Source organism: Ylistrum balloti, unplaced genomic scaffold, assembly GCF_031769215.1.
Source record: "Ylistrum balloti isolate Yb309-2 unplaced genomic scaffold, AGI_CSIRO_Ybal_v1 Utg369620, whole genome shotgun sequence".
In the NCBI taxonomy this organism is placed as follows: Eukaryota; Metazoa; Mollusca; class Bivalvia; order Pectinida; family Pectinidae; genus Ylistrum; species Ylistrum balloti.
Window position 1 is genome coordinate 366,788 of NW_026781891.1, and position 11,404 is coordinate 378,191.

The 11,404-nt window shown below is 33.6% G+C and overlaps 1 protein-coding gene across 1 annotated transcript; it reads left to right on the top strand.

Moving 5' to 3' along the window:
- The first annotated feature begins 1,044 nt into the window (after positions 1-1,044).
- Positions 1,045-7,961, top strand: LOC132549648 (dehydrogenase/reductase SDR family member on chromosome X-like). Its single transcript, XM_060213605.1, has 8 exons — positions 1,045-1,120; positions 1,502-1,587; positions 3,096-3,303; positions 3,643-3,677; positions 3,905-4,105; positions 4,910-5,057; positions 5,431-5,557; positions 7,871-7,961. Exons 1-8 carry the CDS (start codon positions 1,045-1,047, stop codon positions 7,959-7,961), a joined length of 972 nt encoding a protein of 323 aa, XP_060069588.1.
- Positions 7,962-11,404: the final 3,443 nt, after the last annotated feature.

An 11,404-nucleotide genomic window follows, 5' to 3' on the forward strand; every position in this document is an offset into this window, starting at 1 on the left:
CCTCAATATTTCCAACTGAAACTCTGACTCTAGTCGCGAAATGATCAAATGATCAGATGATTTATATGGAAAAAAAATTCCATCGACCCCTTTCATATTTTTCAGTCTAAAATTACTATATCGCATATCAAACATAAACACACATACTTCTATGAATTGTCATGCAATTATGTGTTGTATATGAAATCAGTGGATAGCGAATGAAAGTTTGAAGCAGGCAAACAAAGTATCTATTTTAACATACACAGAATAAGAAAGACATGTAAGTTCCTATTAAACGTCATGATATATTTTACGTTGTTGTAGGAGAAACATGTTTAATAATTATTGTTTAATTTGATGCTAGGTAGATAATAATAATAAGTGGATTTTTAATACAAATCATGAAATATTATGCCACAACATATAGGATATCTATGAGAACCAGACGCTTGGTCACTTGGTCTGTTGTGTGTGTAGCCAACAAGAGTCTGGTTGAACGAGACTAATATACTGCGTTTGTGCATTGAGATACAAATCTATTCATAGACACCATACGAACTGGGTGCTTATGCACTAAAATGATAAATAATGGTATAAAGAGAGATTATATGAAATAAACATTTTATGTCTATCTATGAACGGATCCGTTAAAATCGTCTTGTTGGACAGTTGCATTAACATCAACAAAACATTGTCTCTTTCCCTAAAAACAAGGTAAAAACATAATTTCAGTTTTCACCATTGCCAAAATGAAGAGTTAAGAAATACCTGAAAAAAACCACAAAACCCCAATTGGCGCACCTACTGCAACACAACATACCTGCATATTTTGCTTTTGAATAAGTCGGTCATTCTATACAAAAACCAATTCGTCGAACTAGCTTGATTTAAAGACTTACGATAAATGATCGATCATTACTAGCTTAGTCTACCGTAACATGTCTAACAAACAACGTGCTATTTTATGCCCTCTACATATTCTCACGTGACCATGTTGTATAAGCAAAATGACATGAATGAGATCATCTTTGATATTCTTTAGATGAAGACACTGTCTTCGGAATGGGATCCACTCCTTCCTTCCCTCGGTTGTCCATCCCCAAAGATACCATTTCTGTAGTAACTGGAGGAAATGCAGGTAAGCATGATCATTGACACAGGGAAGTGAGAATTGTTTTTTGTTCCTTTGTACATTTAATTTGGATATGATAATATTGCATTGTTTATGATTTGTAATTATCACTACCGTTTACGTTACGATGCTTCTTCTTGTGAATTTTTCATTATACGGTTTGAGTACAGACTGGGTTAGATGAAACCTTCTGGAATTATTTCAGCTATATATCAGAATCTCCTGGTATTTAACACTACACACCAAAAACGAAGGTACAATCCCTGAGACACAGCAGTCAGAAATATCAATACTTGCATTTAAACATATTTGCAATTTTATCATTTTAGTGATCCCATTCCTGAGGTAGATTATAAACACAGGTTCATGAGGATTTTTCTCTTTCAGGTATCGGATATCATACTGCCAAGTGGCTAGCTATGATGGGTGGTACTGTTATAATTGCTTGTAGATCAGAAGAGAAAGCCAAACAGGTAAAATAGTATAAGAAGTTGTAATGACTTGAGTAAAAACATTTAATAATTTATATGGGAAGGTCGTTGATTAACAATTGCATTCTGACATCAGTCGATGTAGGTAAAGTAAAGAAGTTCTGTTTGAAAAAAAGTACTGGTCCTATTAGGTAAAGAATCATATGATAGTATTACTCTGTAAAATGTTAAAAAATGACATGTCCTCTTACGACAAAAATAGACACAGTGTTATTGAAATCTGTCTATGGTTGAACGAACCTTGAAAGTTATATATCGTTATATAAAACACAACCTATCTTAAGAATGAAATCAACTGTGCTATGAAAACCTGTGTATATGATGTATATTGACAAATGATCACTTTTTTAAACAAGTGTTAAAACTTGACTGATATATGATAGTATATAACCTGGGGAATGCACTGTTTCAACATGACAGTATAGACAAATATCGGATGTAGGACCTTATAAACTCCGTCGCAGCCGAGTGAGCATCTATGTCAACATAGACTTGTAAATGTTCCTTTTCGCTTGAGAGAGTTAAATGTATTGCAATACTGATTAATTATTGATGTTGTTAATAGATTTCTCCTGGTAGCCCCACCGAAATTGCACCCGTATAAAGTAACCAGAAAGGAGAATTGTTGACCTCAATTTACTTGCAAAACAGGAGAGGTCGTCCATGGTTGTCGTATACTACAACTATTTGGCAACCAAATCCCCTTTCGGTGAATGCAAGTTATGAGAAATTTTCTTCTCAGAAATTCCTCAGGAATTACATATATACCATAGAGAGAGGTAAAACTGTACAAGTTATAACCCTTTGTACGATATGATACATGGTTTGATCAATAGACGTTTACAGGTACTGTTCGAGGTGGAGTCCTGTAGTGACCAGAAGAACAGACATTTACAAACAAACTTATCTAATTTTTAGTAATTAGCAACATTTTTACATTTGTTTGAAATAGAACTACAAAATTGTTTCTGATCATCGGTTTTGAAAATACTAAGCATGCCTTATTTTTCAAGTCTTTTTAATTGATCATCCGTAAGTGATATAATCCGGGAGTTCGTGCTATAGACTAAGGTATATGGTTTAATGATGCATCTCAAAACTATAATTTTCATCGTAAAATATTTCATAACGTACTAGGAAACGTCTTAAGCAAATCTGAACGAATCATACTATCTCCCAGAGTATATTGTGGAACCATACATTGCTACTGTAAGGTATGACAACTATGTTTACTTGAGTCAAGTGATTGCAGATCGAGGTCAAAGATTATGATATTCTTTCACATTTGTTATAGAGGCGTCCGGTTGCTTGACCAATCGCTCATAATTCAAACAAAAGTAAATATATCACCTAACGGAAGAATAATTTGTTTTGAATTAATGATATATGCGTGAGTGAACACAGCAAGAAGTTTTCGGGGCGCCGCTTTAGTTTCTAATTTTTTCAATCGACAACATCTGGTACCACAATAACGTTTTGTTTTGTTCTAGGCGATACAGCAAATGAACGAAGAATTCACTGAAAAACAAAAGAAGACACCAGGGATAGTTGACTATGAACGACTTAATGTTGAGTTCATGTTTTTAGACTGTAATTCATTAAAATCTGTGATGAATTTTGTTGAGGCGTACAAATCTTCAGGAAGGAAACTTCATAAGTTAATATGTAATGCTGGTATTGGCCTCCAAGACAAGCTATGTGAGTACCATATAATCTTTATATTAACTGTCATAAATGAGTATCGAAATGTAATAAGTGAATGATGAGACACAACAGACGATTGGTCAGAAATCATATATGACAATTTGGTGAATGAGCCCTGTTGTCAACGCCAGACAAAACAAGTAAAGCACAAGGTGTTAACAATTTCCAAAATGAACATCGAAAACAATTTGTTGTTCAGGTTTTTATGCATCGGTAATAAATAACTATATAAACCCTTACTTCAATATCTGTTCAAATATCTTTAAAAAAAGTACTTGACAATGAACCGAACTTATGTATGTTTAATATTCTAATAACAAATGTTTATTTCAGCATATACGGAAGACGGCCATGAACAAATTTTTCAGGTAGGAAGGCGTGTCCTTTGCAATACAGTACCAGCAAGCTACGAATGTTTGTACTGAACAAATTAGTTACTCTCGCGCAATGGTATATTGATGTCAAAAGATTATATAAAATAGATCTTTTCTGTCTACGAAAGGTATGTTGATACATTTCTGTTGATGATATTAATTCTAAATAACAATATGAAATATATTTTACTTAATAAGTAACATTTCCTCCTGTCATTTAGGTAAACTATCTAAGCCAATTCTTGATGGTTTCTCATCTACTTCCTGTGATGAAAGAGTCTGGCCCTGACTGCAGAATTGTTCTTGTGTCAAGTAGGGCACATGAAAGGTGTAGCTTTGATCCTGTGGATATTGAAGGAAAAAAGTATTCTGAACCGAAATATGATACCACAGAATTGTACGGCAGATCAAAACTTTACCAGGTAAATCTGAATACTTTTTCGTTTAGTGATATAATGTGACATAAAAAGATCCATCACAACATTGAAAAGAAAAGCATTAAACTTGTATGATCAAAATAGTCTTCTGCGAGATGACAGGTGGTAGAAACCGCTGGTGAATTTTTGTCCTAAGGATTTAAGTCATTCTAATACTATCATGTTTAAGTAATAAAGATGCACTTGGCGTTCACGTGTAATTAACAAATATACAAAATATGAGAAAAATATCTATGGAATCATGGGGCTAGTGTTAATTTCAATCTAAATCGTGATATTTTATTCGATCTTTTCGGTTTTTCTAAGGCGTCCCATAGTTCTACAATCTGTGCCTTTTTTTTTTATTCATTATTGGGTGCAACTGTTTTCTAATTTTGTATTGAATAGTGCTGTGTGTTCTTCGTGCAATCTTTAACACAGAAAGATAACGGAGAACTGTCAGAAGGCTATATTCTTATTTTAACCATTTCTTTGTACAAAGCTGTGCCTGAACATTTTTTCCACATATGTATAGACGTAATAATGTTCAACGCATGTTATATATTAGATGCCTACTTTCACCTCCACCATCATCAATGGACTGCTTCCCGGCTTGTCCATGATTCCTGAACTCCTTCACGGTAAATGATATAATTTGACATCATATTTGACATCATGAAGATAAAGGAACTTATGTCTAAAGTTTGTCAGACACTATTGTCTTCATATATTATAATAAAGCATTAACACCCTGGTGTTTTGACTTACTAATGCGTAAAGATGCAGCTACATTTTTTTTGTTTGTTTTAGGTAATGCAGATGTATCGACTAAACGAGATACTCAAAGACACAAATGTGACTGTTCTGTCTTTGGACCCTGGGATCGTGAAAACGCCACTCCTTAATACTTTCAAGAGAGGAGCTTTGAAGGTTTTGATACCGATGTTACAATCATTTGGTAAGAACGGACAAATAATTCTGTTCACGAAATGAAGGCCTATAAAAAAAGACTAATCATAAGTGTTTTGCAACAATAAAAGTGATGTGAAGTTCTAAAAGCTGAAGAACTAATTAGACTGTCCTGTGTTTTTCCAGAATTTGTGTTATCTTAAATAGAAAGTTAAACAAAGAAATAAATCTAAGCTGTATGGTTACAAAAACAGTTATCAGACCCCAGTTACTAGGTAATTCTATGCCTAATTTCACAGTCATCTTTGCCTCTTTTGTGCCATAAACATGTAATGGTTTTCGGGAAACTCGTGTGAAATACTACTTCGTATAGAATTGGTAAGACAAGATCAAATGCGTTTCCTTGGGTTTGATCAATATAGGTGGAACGAAAAGTCCTTTTGAAGGGGCATGGACTACACTCAATGCGGCTGTTAATCCCGAACTGGCTGGTGTACGGGATGTATACTTCTCGGATTCTAAACCAAAAGCCTCAACATCAACCTCTAAGTAAGTGTTGATGTCAGTTGCATCAATTTCAGTTTCGTTTGAAATCAATATAAAATCATTATCAGAGATTTTCACCAAAAGATGAAAAGACCTAATTTTCGATGTGTTTCTTATTATTTTCTTCTTCAGAATTTGTGAGTTCGTAATTCTTTAAACGGTAAGTGATAGGTACGCAACCTATATTGTATGCTGTGGAAGTACATCTGAACTTGTTTATGTCTCATTTTTTAAGTAGGTCAAAAATCCAATATGACCGCATTGACCCAATTACAAGAAATTCTAAAGACAGCAATAACTTGATAACTTTTTGTCCTGCAAATTTGCTACATTCATTTTTATGTAGAGGAGGGTCATATCTATTTTTTTCATACATGTTAATAAAATTCTTTCAAATTAAAAAAGCTCGCTAGGGGTCAAGGTCACCTAGAAATAGGAAAAATAATCATTAAATCTTTTTGACATTTTTCCACAGTTCAATGTAGAATGTCCTCCTATCATTTTAGTCTGTACATTTTTTCTGTGACGTCTTTCTTTTAAGTAATTATTTTTTAAAATTCTCTTAGTTTCATGTAAAGTGCAGACAAAAAGTTTGAACTAAAATTACTACTATGAAATTTTGTTTAATTGTTATGGAATAGGTTTGGTAACGTGCCTTCTAAATTCTGACGTGATTTTCAACTTTGTCAAAAAAAAAAAAAAAAAAAACAAGATGGCCGCCATGACGCCATATTTGATTTTTGCCCTAACGTCAATATCTCAATGATGACGTGACATTTTGAGATCATCTTTGGATATGCTAATTGGAATTGAAAATAAAAATGTTTGTGTAAAACGTCAACTTTCGGTTTTCGGTAGGGGTCAAAGTTAAAAAGTGCAATTTAGGGTACTTAACTACCAGAAACTTCTTCTCAACTTTGGAAAGCCCTAGCGGTTCGATAGTCTAACATATCTTGCTATGGTAATTGTCTATTAAGTTTGTTAATATGGATGACCTTGACCCACTTTCACGGAGGTAAATTATATAAATAACATTAAATGACGTTTTCTTAACCTTTTAAAAGACAGTTACATGAATTGATTAACAACCTTCTGTAGAGACTTACTTTTAATTGGAATAAGCAAATCTTTCATAAAAGACCAGCTCCCGGTTTTCCTTAAGAGGTCAAAGTTCAAAACTTCTATGTATGGTATCAACATATTCGAAACTTCTTCTCAAGTTTTGAAAGGCCTAGAGTTTCGATACATCACAAATATAATGTTAAGATAATTGCGTATTAAATTTGTAAATATGAATGACCTTGACCCAACTTTCTAGGTCACGGGGGTCAATTTTATTCCTTAATAACATTAACTGACATTTTCTTTCTTTTTAAGAGTAATACAGTTACGTGATTTGATTAACAACCTTCTGTAGAGATTTGGTTTTGATTGAAATAAGCAAAACTTCCACAAAAGACCAACTTCCGGCTTTCCTAAGGGGTCAGATTTCAACACTTTAATGTAGGGTACCAACGTATACGAAACTTCTTCTCAAGTTCGGAGAGACCTAAACACATAATACCTAATACATATAAAGCTAATATAATTGTCTATAAATGTTAATATGGATGACCTTGACCCACTTTCCAAGTCACAGGCGTCAATAATGTAAAATTCAATCCCTTGTGATCCTATGAACACTCATTACTGATAACAATTAGTAATGTTTTCCAAAAATTCAACTTCTGTATTTTTCGTTTTTTTTTTCAGTTCAAAATTAACATTATACAGCACAAGTTTGTGATAAGGAAATGAAAACGTTATATTTTTCTAACAGCTTTTTGTAAGCCCCCCTCTGCCTTATATTTCCTGTTATAAGATTGTATAAAACACACAGTAATTAGTTTTTTAAGATATAACTTTAGAATTAAAAACAGTAGAGCCATATAATGAATTAAAATACGTAATCAGTGACCAAGCTTAACAGCTGATTTATAGGTCATCTTTGATTTTTATCTGGAATAGATTTTATGTGACCGATGCTTTAAAGAAATGTCCTCTTAGTAAAAAAATCTCGAAATAAAACTAATAGTTAGGTTATGCTTTGGTACATATGCAGATTTAGATAATAAGCCATGCTTTGAGTTTATTTAGCAAACATAAACTAAAATCTCTTTATTATAATCTAATCACCGTTAAACTACGCGGTACACGTTTATATATGAAATAAGATTAATAAATTATAAGCAAGCAGATGAGAACGACATATTTCGCCCGATTTTTTTTTATTCTTTTTTGAATGGTGTTAATTTATAATTATAAATTTGTCTACAGGAAGAAATCACATCAGAGGGCTGTATGGGATTACACCATCGACAGTCTCGAAGCGTATCTACCAGACGGAGTTCTCCAGGATTTACAATAATACTTCTTAGGGATCATCCTTTGTGGATTGATATGTTACTTCACAGATCATTTCAGAAATCAGCATAGTTAGTCAAAATTTAGTACATGTTTGTAAAAAAAAATGGATAAAATAAACAGAAATATAGACTCTATACCAAGATACTTATATGCTGTTTTATGAAATATATGTATGTATATATATATACGTATCTATTCATTTTAAATAAATCGTATGATCTTACGATATCTAATTTATAGTAATTCTAAATAAATACAGCAAAATCAATTTCCAAGTGGTTTTGATGGTGAGATAACACATTTGTAACTGTGCAATGCACTGCAAACACTTACAGCGATTTATGGACTTTAGCACTTATCGTGTAGCTACAAGCGATCATCATATATCTATTGATCTATTTGTTGTATGTATATGTAGTAGATGTGTTGTGAATACAACAAAAGGGCGAAATTGAGTTTTTTTCCTAGTTTACGGATTCTTATATCTGATAATGTGTTTCGTTTTAAAAATAATCACGTGATAAATATCCTATATTTAGGCCGTCCAATTTGGAATCGGCCAGGGACGAAAGTTTGTCCGGACTGACCACAGGAAAGATATTTTCAGCCGAGAATACTGTTTGGAAAATTGTACAAATGCCTATGTTCAGACAATAACTAAAGATCTTCCACAGAGGGGGAATGCTCTGTTATAGAACAGAAGTAAGGCATTAGTCTCATTACTCATTAAGAAGACAAAAATGCTGTTATTTAGAGAGAAGAGAGAAAAATATGATCGTCTTTTACAATTCGTGTACTGTACACAGTAGATACCATTCTGACGCCTTATCGGCATGACCTTCCCAATATAAAAAAAAACATTACACAACATTGAAACGTAATACATCGCCTTACATTACGAAGTTATATCACACTCAATATTATTTCAATGGTATATTGATGCACCACATTTAAAACATTTAAAAGTTCACCTGAACTATTCATTAAAACTTAAACGTAAAATTTCAAGTTATATTGAAATACGAGTTACCTAATTGAATTCAATCCTGCTGGTTGACAAAGGAGCAAACTTCAACATCCCTGTATTACTATGACTAATCTGATGAATGTCAACTGCTACTTTTAAAAACAACATCCAGCACTGGGTTTTAAGAGATACAATAAATACCCAAGCGAGAAAGAAACGCAGCAGGGTAAACTTTGAATATGATTCCAGGCAAGACGTCGAGTATAATGTTTAATACTTTAAGGTAAGAATGAAGATAAATCCATACAGAACAAACCGTAAAATCAACGATTTGTACCTGGTAAATAATTTAGGAGTAATTGAAGGGAATTGAAGGGGAGCTCTGCAGCAGTCGGCAAAAAGTTCTCCACGACATCAGTATACGCGACTTCGACGTCTGCTCGAAAGAGGTTGGACCGGGACTCATCAGTAATCAAGACCCGCCCCAACTGGGGGCATGTGCCGCCACCCAAGCCAACTTTTCGCAGTGGTTTCCCCTTAGTTTTTTCATGGATAGGACAGTCTAGAGTACCTATGGTATGAAGAGCAGATTCAGTGGCAGTAAGGCGCCGATTGCGCAAAAGCGTGAGACGAATAAACCTGCCCTGACGTTGTGACTTCACGCGCGGATGCTCAGACCTAAGTCTGTCAGCAACCCGCCCAGTTTCCTTTAGACCGAAATGTCTGGCAACTTGTATTTGCCTTTGACCTTGCATAATCATCACAATGACCTGACACCCCTGTATAGTCGTGCCATTGTTTAATGCTATCAGAAATTAATCAAAACATTTTTTGTTTTTCAATGAATGAAGGTTTGTCTATGAAAAACAAAAATTCTCCAGTTGGTTATATTCAGCTTTATACTTACAGATCATTTCTATATTTCTCTAAAGGTGTTAACAACAAGTCAGTTTTATTTAGAAAATATTACTAGCTTGCATATACTGCGACATAAAGTACATTGTTTCATGTCCCTGCATCGATGATAACGCGATATGACACGCACTAGATAAACAACACACTTGTTGGTGCGGATAGTGAGCTACGGAGATAAAATCAAAACAACCTTTTCCATTGATATAACGCACTATTATAATATTTACGTTATCGTTAATAGTTAAATAGTTAAATGTTAAAATCTAGTGTTAGGTCTTCTTGATTAGCAAACCTTCCGTTTTCCCTATTGTGTATAATTGTAATTGTAATTTACACATTTGAGTTCCGTGGAAGTTGAACATCTGTGTCGTCCACGAGAAAACAAAATTGTAAACAGTACCTTTGCCAATAATGGGCCAATGTCCTATCAGTTTCATAATGATTTCTTTTGTGTAAAGTTATAGTTTATTGTTATTATGTTATTTTTTCCTTCAACAAAACTACCAACTGAGTTGCGTAAAATAGAACCTTGTGGTGACAAAATCTAGATCTTCGTTTATATGTCTTAAATAATTTATACGTTGAAGAAAAAATAACATCAATTTCCATAGCGTACATATGAAAAATTGAAATAGCATGAAAACCGGTGCCTATAACTCATAGAAGCGTATGTAGATACCTGGCTAAAGAAAGGAACTTCGAACTTAGAACGGACCAATAGCATTTGCATATTAAAAGGTGATTCGTTAAGACACTTGATTCCTTCATTCCTCAAGCATTCAACACCGACGTCGACCCCAGAAAAACACACTGTACACAATAAAAATTGTCAAGTTCATTTTAGAATGGTATAGAACAACCAGGACAAATGGCAAACCCAGGAAAATCGAATTCCAGGTCAGCTAATGGTCACAAGTGATAATTCCTGCAACTTCCATTCTGGAAGAGTAGATTAACCATCAGTTGAATTTCAAGGTTTATTTTATAAAAATCGAAATTCAAATAGATTGTCCACGAAAAAAGTTTCTTAATTTATGATTTTTCTGCGATTATGACATATTTTGACTAGTTAAATATAAAGTCACCTTCCCTTGTTTCGAGATAAGACTGAATGGGCAGTATTAGAAATATGCCTGTGGTACATACTGACCATGTCAAATTAATTAATTAGTTGATGCGATATTTATATACTTAATGCACTTGAATCTCCTGAAACGTTCAACGATATATAAATCTGATTTAAAATATAACTTGATATGGCTAATGTTTAGATTTAAACTACACTGATTGTCATCTTGGATTTTGTTAAAAACATGAACATAAATCATACCGAAAATGTACATTTAACATAGAGTTTGCAACACTAGACAATGCATTGTATGACATGGAGAAGTATGGCTTACGTGCTTATCAATTAACGTTCTAGATTCTCACTTCTGCTGGTATTTCTGCTGTCGTCTGCAACAACACATTGTTCTGAAATTTTAAACCAGCCTGGATATGCACTGATATATAGATGTCGGCGCTAGCTTGACCTTGCGTGTAAAGCTGCAGTTAGTCTA